Raw genomic sequence first — 22915 nt, 5'->3', positions numbered from 1 at the left:
TATTTTGCAAATCTGTGCAACAGTACTATAAATCATTTAATTAACCCTGTGCTCCAGAGGGTCTTCCTTGCTTGATATCATATCACCCACATAGTATATATGCTGGGATGGCAAACTGAACCAGGAATTGGCAATACAAGCACAGCTGGATATGGTGGGAATGTCCTCATGGCCTGCGCATGGGGGAAATCTCAATAATATTGATACAACTGAGAGAATTCCGTCAAAGCAATTTGCAGGTCTCATTTAAGCAACAATGAAAGATGATACTGTATGCCTCTTACCTTTCAACATCATACTTTAGAGATTCTGATCCCAGACTGGGGAAACCGAGATCATAACAATCATTGTCTCAATCTTACACTCTGCTGCCTCTCCCTGTTTGTTGTATCCACCTATTGTCTCATCATATACTTAGACTGTAAGCTCTTCAGGGCAGGGACCATCTCCTCCTTCTATGTTTGTACAGTGCCTGGCACAATAGGGCTCTGATTGATGTCTGGGGCCTCTAGCTGCTCTCACAACACAAATAAATAAATAAATAAATAAATAAATGAACGAACGAAAACAGTATAATATGGAGTGACTAATGATAACAAATACTCCTGATTTGTTCTACTGCAGTTGAAACTAGAATCTATTGCTATATTGCTTTTTCTTTCTTTCAACTAGCCCAAACAGATAATCTGTCTCAGTCAAGACAACAGTGAGTTATTGTTTAAACCAGGGGTCTCCAAATTTGATGAAACGAGGGCCGTATTAGATTTTTGAAAGGGCTTTGTGGGCCGAGCAACTGTGAAAGAAATTAAATATATGCAAAATTGTTAAAAAAAACAAAAAAAAAACCAAAAAACCAACACTACTCTACTCTGTCAGTGTTGTATTAAATTCTAAATCAGGTATAAAAGTTAATCGATGCAGGTACTGCAAGTTGGCTCCCCTTTTTGGGTCTGCTGTGCCCCGGGCCTGCTCCCTTCTCCCGGTGCCTGCTCTGCTGAAGGATTGAAAGTTCGGCGGTACTTTGGTAAGAGAAGCTCCAGGTTCCCATTGTTGGTTGGGACTGTTTGGTTCCATTAGCGCTGTAGTTAAAATTTAACCATTTTGAAACTGTTAATTCCATCTTTTGCATTCCATTTATTGGAGATATAATGAAGCATCTGGCTTGTATTTTTTACTCTAAGGCAGGGGTCTGTGCCTGCTCAGCTGCAGGAACGACCCTCCCCTAAGTTGGTTCCCCTTTCGGGGGGGAGGGGGACACTGGCTCCCAGACGCACTCACCCCTCCCCGCAGCTTAGATGTGCGGCTGCCCCACGTGAGCTGCTGCTGCTGGCTCCTCCCCCTGCCTGCTCGGGGTGCCCACTCAGCTCTTTGCCGCTTTCCCCTGTTGGTTGGAGGGCCGGACAAATGGAAGCCCCTGGCTGGATCCGGCCCACAGGCCGTAGTTTGGAGACCCCTGGTTTAAACCAACTGTAAACTTAACATATGGTTCTTATTTCAATTGTGCAATGCTAGAAACGAGATGGAAAATTTGCTTGGCAAATGAATAGCCAAGTTGAAGCAGGGAGGAATATTCCTTACAAATAATGCATCACATAACCCCCCAGGAACCTACCGTAGATACAGGATTTGTTTGCAGTGGTTAGATTGTGCCCCACCTCCACATGAGGAGGAGAAGGAGAGAAATGGAGCCACAAGTGGATCAGAAGGCTTGGTATTCCGTTCTTGCAAAGGAGGAAATCAAATTTCAACAGCACTCTGAGCACTGTGCATTTTCTTTAAACAATACCACTCTGTCTATTTGTATCCGTGATGAGTGCATTTCAAGCTGACTGCGTTTTCCTTCCTTCCTTTCAAATGTTCCTGCATGGAAGCTAACATGGTAGCAGAGCACTTGGTTAATAATAACAAGCTCTATGAAGGTCAACTGGATACAGGCTGGTCACTCAGAAAAGGACTGAAATACAGGTAATGCCCCTTTTAAAAAAAAAAGTACTATGGTATTCTACAGTAATGACCCAGAGTACTACCCTATACAGTAGGGACACTGTAGTGCTTTGGGATTTGGCCGTAGAATAACCTATGTATATTTGTATGGGATGGTGTAAGAAATGGGGAAACAAGACAGTAGTTCAACACCCCCTTCATCATGACTTTGTTATTTTAACACTTTCTAAATCCATTAATAAAATAACAGGGTTTATCAAATGTAATGTATAAGTGCTGCATAAATATAAATATTGATACTTTACCTTGTACATTATATATTATATAAATCCTACTTTACTTTAAAAAAATCTCCAGATCATGTCTTTCCCTTTCTTTTTAATTTTCTTTAAAAGAGGGTGTATGTATATATTTGTTATCATAATGTCAAAATTTATATGAATCCCATCTCTTCTGTTATGTTTTCTGCAGACAAGGTCTGAAATGACATTAGGAAGAAAAAACAATGGCTTCCTCTTAAAAGCCTGGTTAATCAGGATATTCAAAGGAGATTGTTTTCTTTTTTCAGATTTCAACACTGATTTTTTAAAAAATTATAATAATCCTTCATAAACCAGGCTCCACAGATTGTATAGAGCAGCCTTTGTAAGCAAATCTACACAATCTGACATGCTTTTATGAGGCAGTAAGTACTTGTATCAAAATTCAACAGTGTTTCTACAGAATCATCCAACTTCCTGCGATGCAGAGATACGTTAATTTCAGTTCCAAGAATTCACAGTTCTTTTTCTACAAATGGTCTCATCAAATCCCCAGGATTCATTTCACAAACCTGCTGTTCAATTGCTGATGCTGTTAACCACACAGTTGATTAACATGTGCACACAATCTGGTGACATCACATGGAAGATCAAAAAATAGAAAAAATACCCTCCCTCCAATCTTTAAATAGTCTTTTTATCTCTCTATCTGTATGTATATATATGTGCATGATTCATTTTGCCCAGTGTGATCATGTAATGAACAAAATTTGTGCTGGTTAAGGGTCTTCTTCCATCAATGGAATTTCTAGGGGAAAAAAAAAAAAGAATTATTGGCTTTAGCTTGTAGACTGTGTAGGTCAATTTATTTGCCTGCAGAGTGCCATCTCACACCTACCAGTTGATGATACCTGTCATACAAATAGTGTATGATGAAAGGCTGTACCTGAGCAAAACATACAATATCATCCCCAGTCTGATCCCTCCTCAAGACCCGCTTCTATTTTGACGCCTGGAATTAGCCAACTAAACCTCCATTCACTCCAAAACAAACAAGGAAAAACTCTCCAAGGAGTGGCTTTGTTGCCACTGTGTGATTTGGGGGTGAAGATTCCTCCCTGTTCCATTCCTGGAGAGCCAACCCCCCTTGCCACAAACCTGGCTAGGGCTTAGCCTGGTGGGGTAGGGGAGATGAGATCCTAAAAAGTACCGAAGAATTTGTTTTGAAGAAAGCATAAAGAACAACATGTATACTGCAAAAAATTCCTGCTTAATTCCTGCTCTGAAGCACAAGCACATGGATTGTATTTATTGACCATTACCTTTGACACACATCCCATGTAACATATCCAAGCAAAACTTACCATCTGCAATATCGATACTTGGGCTTGTGGATGCAGCCTCCCCAGTGGTGCTATTGATCACCTCAGTTCTATCTGAAATAGGATGCACGCACATTTGGCACACAGAAGATGAATAGAAACTTTGGAGAAGTTCAGGGGAGCCTGATATGCTATCACAGCTCTCAAATTCAGCAGGTAATGTGTCTGTCTCTCCTGGGCCAGGATAAGCTGGAGGGTTCTGATCTTCTGACTGGAAAACATGCCCCTGGCCTGCAGAAGATGAGTATCCCGGTGCCAACGCATTCAAACCACTGCTCACAGCTTCATCATAGGAAGGGAGTATGACAGGAACACCATCCACTACCACAAAGTCAGGGTCGCTGGTGGAACTCTCCTGGGCACCTCTACATCAAACAAAGACAGATCATCATGGAGTCTTTGAACATTTCAATAGCATCTTGAAGCAACCGCTTCAAGATGTAATATTTTCTAATCACATGAAATGGAGCTATACAAGGTCGTTAACATTCACGGGAATATCTGCTTCACAGATCTGCAGAAATCAGCTAAGACTGATAGGTGTGTGCAATTTGTTATGATGAGATAAACAAAGCCAGAACTGAGGCATTGTTTAGAGAAGGAAAGGAAAGCAGATCTGAGGTAGCGATAAGGAGCAGTCTCTGTTGTCCCATGCAGAGTAAATACCAGGGATATAGAATCATACCCCAAAATCGGGGTGAATCAATAAGTGTGTGAATCCCTGAAGAGATCAGCACTGGAGCTAAAGGGGTAGGGTACTTGCAGCACATGCAAAACTATACTGATCTGATAATTGCTGGATGACACAAGCTTTGGGGTTGAGATTTTGAGCTCGCTTTGCCCTCAGTTCGGAATGATGCACATTCCCCACCACCCCCCGGCACTACTAAGAGGATATTTTCAAGCAAACCACTTTTTTCAGGCTATAAAATTTTGGATCGGTTAATCTCAAAAATGTGAATTAGATTACAATGGAGTTTCACGAGGTCCCATGTATTTTTAGGATATGGGAACATCTGAAAGAGGAAGACAGAAGCCTATTTCAGCAAGTCAGAGGAATACAGGCCAGGGCACCTGCCACTGGAGCAGCCTCAAATCTAGAGGCTCTCTCACTTGCGTATATAATTCAAGTGAACTAGTCCATCATCTACACTAGAACAGGGACAGACTAGTTGACCTAATATATCTTTCCCATCTCTCATTCCTATAAATGACGTAAAAAAGAAACACACACAGAGAAAGACAGACAAACATGTTGTCTAGCAGTCTAAGCACAGGCCTGAGCCCAGAAATCCTGAACTAAGGTATGACACCAACTCACTTATGTAGACCTGTCTAGTCACTTAACCCACAAACCTTTGTTTTCCCATTTGTAAAGGAAGGGTAATAATATTTACCTCCCTGTCTGCAGGGAATAGCATGAGCATTAATAGCAGGTAGGTGATGTCTGCACAGTGGTGAGTGAGAGAGTGAATTAGTTAATGAACATCCTGGAGGAGTTTCAATGGAGACCTCAATGAAGTTTTAAAAAAATATTTCCATTGAGAAAAACAGTGTTTTTGAAGTTTACACTACTAAGCCCAATATATTTAAAGAACCTACTCCCCAACCCCCAAAATGGACATATTAAAATATGTGGCTTCTACCTGTAAGTATATCCAATCAAAGACAATACTCTCAGTATCAGTTTAGCAATTATTATAATTGCATCCAGAGTGAATCTGGCAAACTTTGCCTCTTCTCTTTGCCCTAGAAAAGGCCAGAACAGTACTATGGAATTCCAGGGGTCCCAAAACCATGGGTTGTCTAGATATCTCCCCATTCCCTCTGTTATTTATTGTTCAACGCAAGAAAAGAAGATATTTGCAATGTCATTTTATTTCCTCTCCATTAGTGAAATAACTAAATTAAAGCCCTCCATCTACAGTACCAACCTTGGAAGAAAATGCGTCTTAAATTTGGTCTGGAACATCCTGGCTAGAATAACCAACAGAAGTACCAATAGAACGCTGGTAGCAGTAAATGCCACTATTTTCCATGTAGTAAGGAGGGTTTCCTGTGCATTTGGCCAGGTTTGCTCTGTAGCAAAAGGGCAATAAAATAGTTGCATTAGATTATTGTTGCTGTTTCATATTTATATTGCAGTAATGCTCAGAGACCCCAAAATCCCTACTTTCAGTGTCTTCCATGCTATTTTTATTAATGTGTTTATAAGCTGGATTTATTTACAAACAAAATAAAGAAGATCTTGCAGACATTTAATATGCACCTTTTAGCATTTGTGAAACTAGCCGCTGAAAATTCAAGATCATAAAAGCAGAAAATAACTACATCTTACTAATGTTTCAAAATGAACCTGTAAAATTTAAAATATGACACAAATGTAGTTCGACAGGTAATGTCAGCCTGTGATTATACTGTTAAAATAAAGGGTAAACTTCTTCAGAAGTTGTGATCTTAGGCTATTTTTACCTGTTTTGACACAGTATACTTGAGCTGAGGGAAACCATTCTCCATTTTGGCAGGTGATGTATTTGTAGTCATTGGTAAGAGTGTAACCAGGATCACAATAGAATTCAACCACAGTTCCATGGTTATAACGCTCACAAGGCCGCGGATGGCAAATATAATCTCCATGAATCACCATAGGAGGTAGTGGACAAACTTGGGCAAAAAGAAAAAAGGAGAGTCAACAACAGCAGCAACCATTTCATACAGAGTATCTTCAGTGTATGGATTTGATACAACACTGTACACAGGACCAAATACTGCCCCCCTGTATAATTGAACCCCAAACCATATTAAAGCTACTAGAATCCTGAATTCTGACCATGAATGACCATTGTCACATGTCTCTCGTGCAGTGTGGGGGAAGGAATGTGGTGTCCATAGCTAGGTCAGAAAACCACATGGTAGAAATATGCAGGCCATACCTCAAGACCTCCTCCCCAGAACTCGGTGGCATTTATCATGATGATGTGGCTTAAGATGTGGTCTTTTTGTGGGACCTTATTTTGGGGAGGGGGAGGTGATAAAAGTGAAAGGAGGCAAATCCTAATTACAGCAGAAAACTACCACTCTGTAATCCCCTTCTATCCTGAGGTTTTGTGCCAAATACCTTTACTAGGCTGCTGGAATTCAGTCCTAAGGTCCTGTTAATACATATATCATTAACACTATGAAATAGTTAAAAACAATAATTCCATTCTTAAACAGCTTATGCTACGAAACCAGTTGTAAAGTATACTATAATAGATACAATACAGGTAATATTGCTAAAGCAATTAAAGCCCCTAAAATATATTATTTTAAAGCCGGTGTCAGAGTCTGAGGACTTTACTCAAGTCAAGTAGCACCTCACTTTGTGAGCAGCCCCTTTGATTTCAATCGGTCTGCTCAGGAAGTAAGGAATTAAATGCAACAGTGATAGAATCTGGCCCTGCTTTTAATAAAGCAGACTGCAAAGGGCTATGCAAATAAGAAAGAACTGCAATATAAACATATTTTAAAACAGACATTGAAAGAAAAAAAGCACTTTGTTGGGTGGACGAATTAAATGAAGGAACATTTTTAGAGAATAGCAGTAGCTGAAGTGTTTGAATGCATTGCTTTTTTGTATAGCAGAGGAAGCCTCTTTACCAAAAATGAGAAATAAGATTAGTTGACCACTGGTTTGGTTATTGTTTCTCAAAGTCGCTGTTGTGATTAATAAAATGACTACAATATTGAACTGAGCATTATGAGAGCCTAAAGCGTCTGAATTAGCTAAAAGGGTCAGTTTATTTCCCTTCAGAGAAAATAACCAACAGGATCAGTGCCCCATGAACAGGCTGTTGTGCTAATTTCATGCATCTGCTATGCAGTAAAGACTCACTGCATAGATTTAAATAATGAAAATGCCATTTCTCTAAAACAATCTCCACTGAAATCACAATTCAGTTGCTTCTTTCTGTGAATCTTGTTACATGAATAATGGATTTAAACGCTTAAACAAAAAAAGAAAGAAAGAAAGCCCACAAGGAAACATTAAACGAAACTTCAAGAGCGGCTGATTACAATGTGCAGTACTGTCTACTCCCCATACCCTGAAGACAAGTTTTGTTTGCATTTTCGCTAGCAAGGCTTAATAATAATGTGAAACCCAGAACAAGTGATTCACACCCAAGGCAATACTTTGCATACTTTCCAAAGTGGACTAAACCTAGGGGAAGCAGGAATGTTTATTAGGAAGTTCAGAAAAGGTCTGAAGAGCTCTCTCTTCTTCTGCCTAAAACAATTCTTCTAAGTGTAGTGCAAAGGAGGAACACCAAGATGGAAAGGGAAGATGCCTATTATCTGTGTCATGGACAATCTTACTGCACCAATCTATGAAAGCAACAATCCAGTCCACTACCATGAGACATGGTATGTTTTATTACATACATTTATTGCCATCTTCCTATAGTCCCCGGCTATCTAAACTTCTTTGCAGCTGGGTTCAAAGCAAGCTTTGCAAGCTGTAACAGGCTGCCAGAGATGTGTCAATATAAAGTACTGCTCCAGCAATGTGCAAAATAAAAAGCTTCTCATCACAGGGATCAACTGCTTTGAGAAGCAAATTTCTAATCTAAAGTAATGACACCTGCTGCCTCTCCTGGTGCTCAGAATCCCCAGTCCATGACAATAGGGGCTGCGTCAATCTTCTGAATGCAGGAGGCACAACATTGGCCTTCTCGTGTTCTGTGTTGGTCCAGTAACCAAGCATTTTTCAACAGCAAGATTAAAAAGAATACATTGCTGGCTCAACTCAGCTATGATACTGTCACAGCCTGCTTATATTGGAGACATATTTTATTAAATCCTGAAAACAAGAGCATTAATCTTAGTGTGTTCTATTTTCCTAATGATAAAATTGAAGCTGGTGTCACATCCATTGTAAACGTCCTCCACGTTTCAAGGGAAACTCATATTGCTGCTGCCCGAGAGCTTTTGTAAACAATCCTTTTTATCTTTGTAGAAAATTTGTCTTGGGTAAAAAATAAAATGAAATGAACCTGTTTTAAACACTCTTGCCTGCCAATGGCTCTTTTTATTAAAATACTTATTATGGGCAACAGATGAGAAAAGAGTGGAGCGGAAAATGAGCAAGTTAAACTTAATTTAGGCAGTACTCTATTATTATTTCAGTTACCCAAGAGAATAAGGGCTTTTCCTTCACTTCAGGCATGTCTCACTAATGAATTTTATGCTAATCCAGACTAAAGAATCTTCAATGCACTTCAAAATTTGCATTGAACACAGGCCTATGGTTATATTTAAGTCTGCAAACTAAAATATTGATACTTGTAATCCAGGGGTAATTAATTATTTTTGTCAAGGTCCAAATTTCTTGGTCAAGGTATAGTCAAGGTCCAGACTACAGAGAAAAGAATATAAAACCAACAACAAGTAAATAGAAAGATTTTGCGGTCCGTTCAAAAGCATCCAGTGGTCTGGATTTGCCCACGGTCCACCTATTGACTACCCCTGGTGTAATCAATAGCCTTAGGATTTATAAAGTCTTTATCAAATCAAAGCAAGCAAGCTACATTACAAGCAACCCCTTTCAATCAATTAATTATGAAGTACGGAGCAGCCTGTCATACTCCCAGTTTTCTCCGCAAGCCACCTTGTATAAAAAATAACTAAAAGCTTCATCCAAGTCAATGGAAAGATTCCCAGGAACTACAAATGTGCATTAGAGCAGGCCCTAAAACAGCACTATTTTTAAGGGTCTGACCATGGAGGCTGCTGAACACACTTGCCTCCCAATGAAGAGAGAGATCTGAATGCAGCAGGAGGCACTAGACACCTCATAGAATTGGGTCCTAAATTTCTGAAACCTTAATTATAATTAAAACACTATGAAACTCTGCAGCTATTCAAATTGTTTGTTGTAGGCTCTCGTGTGTTAGAAACTAGTACAGTATATCACACCGGTGTTCTACAGATTAAACAGACACTATCAGATCAAATATGGCCCCAAATTTAGGTTACCAAACTGAAGACAAATAGCAAAGTTTCCATGAAACTAAAATGAAAAATTCCATTGCATATTTAAAAAAAAAAAAGTAAACAAAAACCGCTACCGCTGAGTTTGTAATCCACAGACTGAAGCCTTGGGGCTAGTGTAGGAGAGATCCAACAAAATGAAATTGGCCCTAAACTGATTACAACAAACAAAAGTGAAGCTGACAAGCCTTTTTCATGGTCCAAGCTCAGAGAAATGTGAAAAATAAATAAAGAACATAGAGAGACAAGCAATTCCACTTCAAAACTTCTTTCAGCTTTAGTAATCTATGACATTATTTGTAACATATGTGAAGAATCCTTTTACATTATGACTTTTAAAATGTGACAATCATTTTAATATCTGTAGATTCATTATTTTCAGCACTTCATAATGCTTTTTCAGACTTCATTTCAGTAATTACACCCTATAACCTGGAGAATCTAAAATCACCTTTTCTGAAAATGAGAGTTAAAAAAAAAAGACAGTTTTTGAGTTCTTAATTCTTAACTTTAAAGCTTTTCAGTGGCATATGTGCGATTCATGTCTTATCTTCTGCTGATTTTGAAATGTGTGACACTGGGTAGCCAAGATCAAATGAGCCGTGTTCCTCTATATTTTTGTGTTTCCTGAGAATTCAGGTGTTATGGGCAATGGCCACAGATTGTAGTAGGCTCATTATTAGGCTGGGTGTTTTGCAGCTGTGCATTCCAGATGAAAAGCCAAATGGTTAACCAGAAATAAACCACCCTTTCCTCCTGACAATAGAAACAAAAACCATGTCTGTCTAGCAAAACAAATCCTTCCTGGGATACTCAAGACTACAGTTGGTCAATGAAATTAAGGAAGCTCAGTGTGATGTGATGGGCTTCTACAATTTTTCTTAATGACAGCAGGAGCTAAGAGCTCTAGTCTGAGATATGCTGAGTGCCCCCAACTCCCATTGATTTCAATGAGGGTGTTCTGCAACTCATAGGAAGTATTTAAAGAGGCGCTGACTTTCTGGTTTCCCTGGGAGGTGCTCGACCCCCCGCCCCAGGCCCCGCCCACACTCCACTCCTTCCCCCAAGACCCCACCCCTGCCCTGCGTCTTCCCACCCCTACTCCATCCCCACCCTACCCCTTCCCTGAGTGTGCCCCACGCTCACTCCGCCTCTTCCTGCCCCCGCTTCTTCCCCTCCAGTGCCTCCTGCACACCGCTGAGCATCATTGGTGGATGGGAGGCACTGTGGTGGGGGTGGTGGAGGAGCTGATCCATGCGGCTCATTGGTGGGCAGGAGTTGCTGGGGGGAGGGGGAGGAGCCGATTGGCTGAGCAACCACTATTTTTTTCCCCTGGGTGCTCCAGCCCCAAAACACCCACGGGAGTTGGCATCTATGCTTGAGATTCATACACTGGCTCTGGGCAGAGCACCCCGTTAAGAAATAGGGCAGAATATATCCCACTTTAAAGTGTACACAAAAATCATGCCTGCTCTCAACTGGTGAGTTTTCCTCAGTGCCAGGTTCCCAAACTTTGCTTATCAATGAATCTTTCGTAGCTCAGTTCTGCAACCAAGCAATGCCAAAAATCTTCTATTGTTTTGTTTTTTTCAGGAACCTAGTCCCTTGAATGCAGATGGAGGTACACCAAAATAACGAGTCACAATTTAAATTTGTCCATACATGCTAATTAGTTTGCCCTTGTGTTTGAATGCCACTCTGTGTGTGGTGTCGGGGGAGGCTGTCGGACAATTGCTTCAACTGAACAAAGGTCCTTAATTCTCAGCTAGGCTGATGGTTCCTATATGAGTGATTCAAGCATCACAAGTCAGTCAAGACAGGCCAGAATTGTGTCCCTCTCCTTGTTAGTCTGACTCAGTTATTTTGATTTATAACTTATCAAAGCTGGATGTACATCCAAGCTGAACAACTAGAACCAAATTCATTTTCTGAAGCTCACTGTAAAATACCCAGGGCTGGATTCTGTGCTGCGTCTCCTGACAGAGAGAGTGCAGAAGGCACAGGGAGAGGAGGCAAGGGTGGTTGCTCCACCTTATGGCAGCCTCTACCGTTGCCCCAGGGCTGCTCTGCCACTCAGAGTCCTCATAGCATTCTGCACCCCTCCCCCCACACCTCAGGGCCTTCCAAGGAGCGGCTGCAGCATGGGGCCATGACTCTCCTGCCCGGCAAGCTCTTGGCCCCGGAGGCTAGCCCCCGGCCCCTCCCTTGCCGTTCCCCCTCCCCCACAGCCTCAGTTCACTGCGCCGCCGGTGCAATGCTCTGGGCGGCAGGGCTGCAAGCTCTTGCTGGACAGTGCAGCTGCAGAGCCGTGGCCTGACCTGGTGCTCCATGCTGCGCAGTGGCATGGCTGGCTCCAGCTGGGCGTCACAGCTGCTTGTCCTGGTGCTCTGGGCAACATGGCTGTAGCGCCGTCAGCCATTGGTGCTCCAAGCAGCACATTAAGGAGCAGGGAGCAGGATTGAGGGCAGGGGAGTTTGGGGTGGTGGTCAGGGGGTGGGAGTGTGGATAGGGGTCAGAGCGGTCAAAGGGCAGGAACAGGGGGGTTGAATGGGAGCAGGGGTACCTGGGGGGCAGTCAGGAAGGAGGGGGTTGGATGGTGCAGCGGAGGGCAGTTGAGGCAGGGATTCTGGGGGCAGTCAGGCAGAAGGGGTGGTTGGATGGGGCAGGAGTTCTGTGGGGGCAGTCAAGAATGGGACGTCCGGGTATGGTCAGGGGACAAGGAGAAGGGTCCAGGCCATGCCTGGCTGTTTGGGGAGGCACAGCCTCCCATAACCAGCCCTCCATACAATTTTGGAAACCCGATGTGGCCCTCAGGCCAAAAAGTTTGCCCACCCCGGCTTAGACACTACAGAAGTTGATGGTATTCACTCAGAACTGCTTCCTACTCATTGTGGACAAGCGGATTTGCCCACAGGATGTTAACCTATTCCTATGTTTTTGGCATTGCTAACTTCAGGAGGGATTCTGGGCATTTACATAACTCCAAGTAACCTTAATGGGGAAGCAAGAAAGATGTAGTGTTACATTTTTTAAAGTTACAGAAGCTGACGTGTTACAATTAACAGTACACAACAATTTAGTTCCTTAAACTGCAGGGATCAGAGTTTTGTGGGCATGATCACACAGCTACTTTTCATCCTAGCTGGTATGCTTAATCTTTGGGCTACTGCTAAATGATAGGAAAATTATTCAAGCTTTGCCTTGACTTTCACACTCAAGACTGACAAAAGGAGCACTATTATCTGTTGATCCAGGGCATTTCAGAAGCCCATCTTCTGCCTTTGAATCAGAATCTGAATCAAATAATATGTTTTTCCTCTAGTTAGCAGCCTGCCTCCTGTGTCAGACTACCAGCTGCTTTTCTGTCTGTGCTAGGTTACCTTCTGAACATCCCTGTGCATGGCCTGATTTTTAATGTTTCATATGGGGAACATAATCAAAACGTAGGTTCTTTTAACAAAAATAACATTTGTTCTAAATGTGCTGTGCATCCCTGCTTGTTTTTTTTAAAAGGATGAAAAAGAATTAAGATCAGTCTTTATAACGAGGCCAGTGCAAGTAAAAGCTGCACTGGGCAAAGTGCAGGGAAAGCACTTTTTCGCATTTCGCTTAGATAATAATGGAGATCTGAAACATCCTGGCATGCCTGCAAAGTGCATACCATCTGTGCACAAATCAGGAGAGAGAAGAACCTCTCCTGCCCCTCCTGTTTGTCATGCTCATACACACTGTGCCACACCAACTAGCTGGATATTTGAAATCCAGTCATCTGCATTTCTTCCCTTCCACGAGCAGTCTTAGTCTTCCCCAGTGTACAGGAAAGGCAACCAGACTTCATGTTAACTCAACTGATGTTAGCTGCCAGTCTACTACTGTACTGTCAGCAAAACTCCTTCCCTCTCTAATTAATGTGAAGCAGATGGCAACAGAAAAACAAGGTGATTTTCACATTTGTTCCACAGTGACCAGATAATCACTATTTTATCGCGAAGGAGGCACACAGAAAACCTCAGTCTCCTAAGCATATGTTTCATTACCTTCCCCAAGGCTTATCATCCTGTCATAGGCTTTGGAAACCAAGGAGGAAGAGCATTACTTACCTTCCAGATTGGTACACATTACCAGAGTGCAATGAAAGTCATTAGTTGCCCATTCACAGGAAATGAGAGCGGGCTATTCAACACAGACTTCCTCTAATCTACCATCCTGAAAGAGGGACTCTGACTTCCCTGAAAGGAGCATTAGAGAGGAGACTTGAGCCAGGAGATCTAGTCATTTTTCACCAGGATACTCAGAACCATTATTGCCAGTGTGAAGTTTTGCCCCATCCCAGCCATCCTGCATATCAGACTTCAATGTAGGCGTGGATTGGTTCTAGTGAGCGTAGAGTGCAGCTGCCCCAAAGAGGCATTCACTCAAGAGAGGGCAGGTGGTGCTGCCATTGCTGCTCTCCCCTTGGGGTTCTGCCGGGAAAGGGTGGCTTTAAATTCTGGCTGGGGGAGGGGGAGCAGGGCCGATACAATCTGCCCAGGAGTGATGCTGAAGGAGCCTCTCTCTCCTAGGTGGCCTGACCTAATTACTCTGGAATGGCCCCACCCACTTTTGGTTGGCTCCAGGATGCGGGTAGAGCAAAGTGTCTCTTAAATACTGACTCAAAGGCAATTACCCACATCACAGTGTAAACATCTGCACAATTTGAAAAATAAGGTTTTAAAGGTAACCTATAAAGGAAACAAAAAATGATGTTTGTGCCCATTTCTGCTTCTTTATGAATATTGCCACTAAAAAACATTTCACTAACAACAGCGCCACCTCCACTCAGTCAAATGCCCAGTGAAGGGATCATTCTTTAACAAACCTGCGCAATCCAGTATCTAGTCTATCTGACAGACTAAGCTACTCCACAGATAACTACCATGCACCTCCAACATGTGTCCTATACACACACACACACACACACACACACACACACCCGTATTACTCACACTTGAACTACAACATGAAGCCTTAACTCCAACCTCATATTCCTCTATTATAACGTATCACTACAGAAATTACTGCAGTGCCTATACCTTAATATTTAACTGAAGGAGCATAGGTGTCAGAATCTTTCATAAAGAGCCTTTTTTCTTCTAAGAATTCGTCAGGAGTATGTGGTAACAAGAACAAACAAAAAGATATGTGCTTTAAACAAAAAATAAAACAGCCAGTTACTTCAATTTTAGTCTTTATGGAGAACTGGTTGAATGATATCATGAGACTAAAGACTTCTGGAGAAAAATCAGTAGACAAGAACTAATATGTCTAATGCAAAAACAAGCTCGTAAAAATATCTTTTTTCAGAGCTGGAAAGGGGAGGAACGGAAATTCTTTATGCATTATAAATAAGCAAAAAAGGGAACTTTTTCTATTTTTTTTTGCATCACGTAAGTTATAGGATCATGAAAATCATAGAATCATAGAATATCAGGGTTTGAAGGAACTTCAGGAGATCATCTAGTCCAACCCCCTGCTCAAAGCAGGGCCAATCCCTAACTAAATCATCCCAGCCAGGGCTTTGTCAGGCCAGTCCTTAAAAACCTAAGAAAGGAGATTCCGCTACCTCCCTAGGTAACCCATTCCAGTGCTTCACCACCCTCCTAGTGAAAAAGTTTTTCCTAATATCCAACCTAAACTTCCCCCACTGCAACTTGAAACCATTACTCCTTGTTCTGTCATCTGCTTCAAGTGACTAATAATTAGAACAGTCTAGATCCATCCTCTTTGGAACCCCCCTTCAGGTAGTTGAAAGCAGCTATCAAATCCCCCCTTATTTCTTCTCTTCTGCAGACTAAATAATCCCAGTTCCCTCAGACTCTCTTCATAAGTCATGTGCACCAGCCCCCTAATCATTTTTGTTGCCCTCTGCTGGACTCTTTCCAATTTTTCCACATCCTTCTTGTAGTGTGGGGCCCAAAACTGGACACAGTACTCCATATGAGGCCTCACCAATGCTGAATAGAGGGGAATGATCATGTCCCTCAATCTGCTGGCAGTGCTCCTACTTATACAGCCCAAAATACTGTTAGCCTTCTTGGCAACAGGGGCACGCTGTTGACTCATATCCAGCTTCTCATCCACTGTAACCCCTGGGACTTTTTCTGCAGAACTGCTGCTAGCCACTCGGTCCCTAGTCTGTAGCAGTGCATGGGATTCTTCCATTTTAAGTGCAGGACTCTCACTTGTTGAACCTCATCAGATTTCTTTTGGCCCAATCCTCTAATTTGTCTAGGTCCTTTTGTATCCTATCCCTACCCTTCAGCGTATCTACCACTCCTCCCAGTTTAGTGTCATCTGCAAATTTGCTGAGGGTGCAATCCACACCATCCTCCAGATTATTAATGAAGATATTGAACAAAACCGGCCCCAGAACTGACACTTGGGGCACTCCGCTTGATTTAATTAATTAAATTTAAAACATCTTTCATTCTCACCTGTAAAATAAAAATCTCAAATTATATACAAGTCCCTCCGCAACTTATTACATAGTCTGACACTGGTAGGAGAGCAGATTTATTCTCAGACTCAGCTGGTCTGCAACTTGTTGAGAGCTGGAGAACAGAGGAAACTGCAGTCCCAATTGCTTAAAAAACAAGTACTATAAAACCACAATGATCTAGAACAGCTTCATAAACCATAATTTGCTTCTAATCAGTCTCTCATGAAACAGGATTAGAGCAGGAAGCTTTATTAGAGTAAGTTCCTATTAATCATGACAATAAATTAACAATTTCCTATATGCAAATGAAAAACACTGCCAGGGTCACGAAAAGAGTCTCTACTAAGAGTAGGCATTCCAGATGCAGAGTGGGGCTGACAGTGTCGTCATTTGCATTCCACTACTCAGAATGCATTTCCAGTGTACACACAGCTGTGTAATAGCTATAATGGGACAAACTGAAAAGTTCTTGTGCCTGTGGAATTCGTGCTTTGACACTGAAGAGGTGCTTTCAAGGAATTTTTCAGATTGTCCCTCCCCCAGAGAGCGAAAACAACACTGAATCAAACTAATCCCTAACAACAAATCACCACAAACAGTAAAGGCTATAGCATAAAGACTTCAGATACATCTTAAAGTGACAGAGGTATGAGGCGATCACACTGATCATGGGAAGCAGTTAACAGGCACCAAGAAGAATCTTGCAGTATGACGGGGTCTCCACCCCACACAAGGCCTGAGCAGGTTAAAAAGGGCCAATTAACCTGATAGGCTGCACCTAGAGGAGAGCCAGGGACTGATGAAGCCCACCTAGGGGAGGAGCTGGGCAAGGCTCATAAAGAAAGAGGATGGCAGGGAGAGGCTCTGCAGTCACTACCTGCAGGGGAGGGGAGTTGGCAGAAGACAAGGAGAAGGTCTAGGAGGAGAATAAACCTGGAATCCTCCCTTGGACTATAGACTCTGGCAAGAACCCGAAAGGGGGTGAAATAGCCACAAGGAGTAGAGGAAGCTCCACTGGTAACCCCTGGGGGCCAGAGTTGGAGAAAAAAAATAGGAAAGAGCCCAGGGAATAGCAACAAGTAGGAGCAGGAGCAGACAGTGGTTGCTGGGCATAGAGTCCCTGGGCTGGAATGCAGAATAGTGTCGGAGGGGTCTGGGTTCCCCTATCAGCCACTGAGGAAGTGACACAGTCTGACCAGCAGATCAGAAGACTGCCTGAGATCGTTTGTCCAGAGGGATACACCGGAAGGGGCACTCTATAGTGACCTACTCCCAGGACAAAGCCACAAAGAGAGAGCACCCCAAATCCAGACACACACACACACACACACACACACACACACACACACACACTCTACAGATGGGAACTGAAGGAGGGGGCGTCAGAATGGTCAAGAGCTAATTCCCCGATGAGCCACAAGAAGGCACCGCAGCAGTGAGTAGTAAATTCCATCACAGAAGGCTGAACATGCAAGAATAATATGCAATTGGATAGCACCTTTCATCCTAAGATCTCTCTAGCACCTACAACCACTAGCCAATTAAGCCTCACAACATGGTATATATATTTTACAGCTGAATAAAAGAAACATAGAAGAGTTAAGCAACTGGTTGAGGGTTACACAGCAAATCAGTGGTAGTCCACAATAGAATCCTGGTCTCTTGACACCCAGCTATTTGCTCTAGGCACTAGACCAAAATGTCTTAATTCTGTATAATCTCCAAGAACATCTGTTTGAGTACAAATTGTAAGATTCAGAGAATAACTAGCTACATTAATACAGCACAGCAAGTTGAGAGTTCACATGGTGAGCAGCATATTTCACCTTGCAGGAATTGCGAAATGAGTTGAATAATTAAGTTTTAATGAAAACCTGCTTTTCTGGTTTGCCTCCAACGAATTTCTTGCTGAAAATTGGTATCAATATGACACCAACGGTATGAGCCTAAGTGAAAGATTACAAAACCAGTTCCCATTGTGTTTTTATAATAGTTTCACACTGAAATAACTTTCAGTCCTCCTTTAACAATCACTCCCCTTCCCTGTGACTGGAGGTACAAATAATGGGTTCAGTTCTGCAAGTCCCCACTCAAGCAAAACTCCCACTGAACTTTCAGACTGGCCTCTATGGTCGTCTGTCATAACCATACAGCTAAGGGTAGCCTAGAATTCCTCCTTACTTGTAAGGAGTTAAGAAGCTCAAATAGTTGGCAACTGACCAAAAGACCAATGGGGAAAGAAGATATTTTCAAATCTGGGGAGGGGGAGGCTTTGTTTGCGTTTTTTGTTGGGTGTTCTCTCTCCTGGGACTGAAAGGCCAGGCCGAAATCCATCACCTCCAACCAATCCTGAACCAGTCTCTAATATTACAAAAATAGTAAGTAAAGACACACAAGGCGTGTTAGATTATATTTTGTTTTAGCTTGTGAGTTTTCCCTTTGCCAGAAGGAGGTTTGTTCCTGTTTTTTGTAACTTTGAACTAAGCCTAGAGGGAGTTCCTCTATGTTTGTGAATCTTTTGTTACCCTGTAAAGTTATCTTCCATCTTGATTCTACAGAGGCGATTCTTTTACCTTTTCTTTAAATAAAATTCTTCTTTTAAGAACCTGATTGATTTTCAGTGTCCTAAGACCTGGGGGGGTGGGGTGGGAGGTTAATCTGTGCTTACTTTGTAACCAATTAGTTAGGATATTATTCTCAAGCCTCCCCAGGAAAGGGAGTGTAAGGATTTGGGGGAGATAGGGCTTCAAGTGGCCCTCACTGAATATTTGTTTAAATCACTTGGTGTGGCAGGATACCGCCCAAGGACAAAAGGGTTTTGTGCCTTGGAGAATTTTTAATCTAAACTGGTAGAAATAAGCTCAGGGGGTCATTCATGCAGGTCCCCACATCTGTACCCCAGAGTTCAGAATGGGGAGGGAACCCTGACCTGGTGGCAGCGTAGTAGGATCATTCTGAACCAAAAGCACAGATTTTAGGATTTTAAAAGGACAAAAAATTTTCTTCTTCTTTTTGGCTGCTTGGAAACAGGGAGGTTTTAAGCTGAGAGCAGCTGGAGTTGTTGTTTTTCCTCTGCCTGAGGGCAGGGTAGTTAACTTCCTGCAAGAAAATTCACAAGCTAAAACAAAAGATAATCTAAGATGCCTTGCCTGGCTTTACTTACTATTTTTGTAATATTAGAGACTGGTTCAGGATTGGTTGGAGGAGATGGCCTCTCTCAGTCCCAGGAGAGAGAACACCCAACAAAAAGCACAAACAAAGCCTCCCGCTTCCCAGATTTGAAAGTACCTTCTTTCCCCATTGATCCTTTTGGTCAGTTGCCAACCAGGTTATTTGAACTTCTTAACTCCTTACAAGTAAGGAGGAATTCTAGGCTACCCTTAGCTGTATGGTTTGACACAGTCATTAGTAATGCAACCATTTGCAGAAGAGCAACCAGAGAAATGCTGATCTTAATTAAACTTGGTAGTTTCAAATACATTTCACAGTTTATACATGGCAAGGCACACTCCTCCTGATATTTTGCACAGAGGTGATAACCTAAACAAGTGCAGCTTTCATTTAAACAACAAATTTTTGTCATGATCTTGCAGAGGTGCTAGGGAGTTGATGACACAGCACTTTGCAAAATGGAGCCCATTTATTTATTTAAGAGAAATGAGCTGAATCATGTTTGAATACATTTATGCTGTACCAGGAGCACATGCTGTTTGGAGCACTGGGGTTGCAATTACAGCAAGTACTGTGTTAGTTGGTCACAACATTACCTATCTTCTGTGGATTTTTTTTCCCTTCTGTAAACATGTACCCCAATGAACTCAGTACCTCTCCGATGATGCATTGTCTCTTTAAAACCTCCAGGGCCAGACATTCAATACCTGGTCTTGCTATTCAGGCTCAAAATTTGTGGATGCAAATAATTTGTGGGTTTGAGTTTAATTTGATATTCATAATTATTTGCATGTGTAATTGATGTCATTTAGGCATCTCACTACTTGAATTGCAGCTACAATCAGCTACTGTACTTACGTGTCCAAACAACATCAGTTGCATCCACAATCATAGGCAGGAGTCCAGACTGGAGCCCTGTTCCAAATCAGGCCTTTAATTTGCTGATGTCAAAAAGGATATTCCAGGAAGCCCATCTTTCTGGGCCAGTGTTTTCTGCCATGCATGATGGATGTGGAGCCGAAAAAATTTCTGAATGCTGAATATTGACCTGTGCAGACTGTTTGTGGTTTTAAATCCTTTTTCCTCTAAATGCTTTGTTCCTAACTAGTGAAATAAACAGTGCTTTAGTTTTAAGAAAGCTGCCGGTCACTATATACATTAGTGGTCAGAGAGTTCCTAAGGGAAGGACCACAGGTGCTGAACCCAGCCAGATCTGCTGAGTAAGCATGACTCAGGCACAGGGTACTGTAGTCCAGGATCTGGTCAAAGAGTGGAGGACTGCATGATTCTGCCTCAGGACAGGTAAATGCACAAGGCCTGAGGGAATGCATTCAGAGACACCAGGAAGGAAAGAGAGGTGCAGCTTAGAGCCTTGCAACCTGACAGAATCTGACTACAAGTGTCAGGTCTGAAAACAACCTGAACCTCTTGGACTTGGTCAGGTAAGCTCCGATCACCTCCGCCTGCCTGTGGGGTTTGGGTGGCAGAGGTTACGTGCCTTGCTTCTGCTGGCTGCCACTGCCTTCCTGCACTGTGGAGCACAGTGTTGACGCAGTGCCAGTCACTCCACAACATGTGCAATGCAGCAAGGCAGGAGAAGGGCACACAGCCACTGATGTGCCAATTCCACAGGCAGGAGGAGATCAGAGAGACTTTGGGCATGGGAAGACCCTACCAGGCTGAGCCTCTAGGATGAGGTGAAAAAGAAAAGGAGTACTTGTGGCACCTTAGAGACTAACAAATTTATTTGAGCATAAGCTTTCATGAGCTACAGCTCACTTCATCACGAAAGCTTATGCTCAAATAAATTTGTTAGTCTCTAAGGTGCCACAAGTCCTTTTCTTTTTTGCAAATACAGACTAACATGGCTGCTACTCTGAAACCTGTTAGGATGAGGTGGTGGCTCTGACAGATTTGGGGAAGATATCCGGTTTGGGTCAGTTCTGAAAACGATCTGGGTACTCTTGGGTCAGCTGTGCTTGGCTTGGGCTTTAGAATTAGACCAGAGCAGACTTATGCAGTAATCTCTACATGATATCACCATACAAGGCCAGCGTCATAGAGTTCTAGTGACATAATTCTAATTCCAGCCCTTTGTTTGCTTATAGTCTCCTCTATTAACTAGTTGAGTCTGAACCTTTGACTCCTGCCTGAAAAGCGAACAAACCAATTTGGCATGTAATATATACTTTAGATTCTATAGGCATAGTGAGAGGGCCAGATCTTATGCTGATTAGTACTAGCTGAACTTCAATGACTTGCAGTCAATGGTGCTGCACCGATTTCCACTAGCTGAGGAGCAGCCCCAGAGTTGGCAGTAAGTGGACTGTAAATCAATAAATATGTCCTTGATGCACAAAGTAATATTTCTCTCTCCGGTGAGATAGCGTAGTGCTCTTGTTCTGTTAGAGATGCACTGTCAGATAACATTTAAAAGTTCAATATAAGACCGCCCTGAGGGAGAAACTTGATCTGCTTTCCCCTCTCTAATCCTTCACACATTTGCAACACAATGGATAAAATGTAACATCCATCTGTGGACAAATGTGAAACATGAGGGCAGAAAATTATGGTTTCATGGAAGTTCTGATGTCTGGCTGATTTGGGAAAGGCTAAGGAGTTTCTGCAAAGAATGCAGGTGACACAGCAAGTGTAAAATGGTGATTTGTTTCAGCTTGATCCATAGGGCTGTCATAGTAAAAGACCAAAAAAGGAACAAACTACAAGTTGTTCTTTTGCTTTTCTTGCAATGCTACGAACAATGCAGGGTGCATCAACTTCAAGACAATGAAGATGAAAAAACATTTCTTCAATGCAAAGAAGGTGCAGTCATTTGAAATGTAACAACATTGTTTCACAGTTTAATCATTTTCCCCAAATTAGGATTGTAGATTCAGTTAATTTAAAAGTAAGAAGCACCATTTCCTTTACATTTTTCAACTAACCAGGCCACCTTCATAGATAAATGAAGTAGGGATCAGGTCACCTTTGGTGTGAATGGAAGTCTTGCTGGGTGGTTGAGAATCAGGTTGAGGTCACAAGACAGGGTGGTCTGTCTAATGTGGGAGAAGAGATTACCCAGACCCTTAATAATTCTGGACGATACCAGGTAAGCAAAAATGGAGAATCCCTTTACTGGGGGATGAAAGGCTGATATGGCAGCCAGGTGTACCTTGGCTGAACTGATGGACAACCTAGATGTCTTCAGATCCAATGGGTAATCTATGATGAGGGAAAGGGGAACCAATTCCAGCTAGAGGTGCAATGGACAAATGGACTGCACCATTGGACAACTTTTAAAAAAATTTCTGCAGGGAAGAAGTGCAGGTTGACGTTTTTCTGCTGTTTAATAACTCCTGCTGCACATCCATAGAGCAGGAAACCTCTATTCCTGAGAACGATCCAGGAGTCACACCCTGAGGTGTAGAACCACCAAGCTGGGGTGAAACATGCAACCCACATCGTGAGACAGGAGAAGAGGAATGATTGGGAGCTTGATTAATGGTTGGATATTTTGTTGAAGCAGGTAAGGGTAATAAGCTTGTCTCGGCCAGGTAGGTACTCTGAGAATAACTCTGGCTTTGTCCTGCCTGATTTTGTTCGATACTCTTAGAATTAGGGGCACTGGGGGAAAGGCATAGAACAGACCC

The 22915-nt window shown here is 42.4% G+C and overlaps 1 protein-coding gene across 6 annotated transcripts in view; it reads right to left on the bottom strand.

Annotated features, from left to right (window-relative positions):
- Positions 1-2904: 2904 nt before the first annotated feature.
- Positions 2905-22915, bottom strand: part of SUSD4 (sushi domain containing 4) — a 122072-nt gene continuing 102061 nt past the window's right edge. For 5 of the 6 annotated variants that reach the window (XM_038395826.2, XM_038395829.2, XM_038395830.2 and 2 more), the window contains 4 exons: positions 6059-6250; positions 5521-5665; positions 3569-3951; positions 2905-3012 (listed from right to left, as the gene is read on the bottom strand). In XM_038395826.2, coding sequence (XP_038251754.1) covers positions 2984-3012; positions 3569-3951; positions 5521-5665; positions 6059-6250 — 749 coding nt within the window. In that variant the 3' untranslated portion in view covers positions 2905-2983. The other variant, XM_038395828.2, reaches the window with a different exon arrangement.

Source organism: Dermochelys coriacea, chromosome 3 (genome assembly GCF_009764565.3).
Source record: "Dermochelys coriacea isolate rDerCor1 chromosome 3, rDerCor1.pri.v4, whole genome shotgun sequence".
Lineage (NCBI taxonomy): Eukaryota > Metazoa > Chordata > Testudines > Dermochelyidae > Dermochelys > Dermochelys coriacea.
Note: the sequence above shows the minus strand (reverse complement) of the source record. Positions and strands in the feature narration are given on the sequence as shown.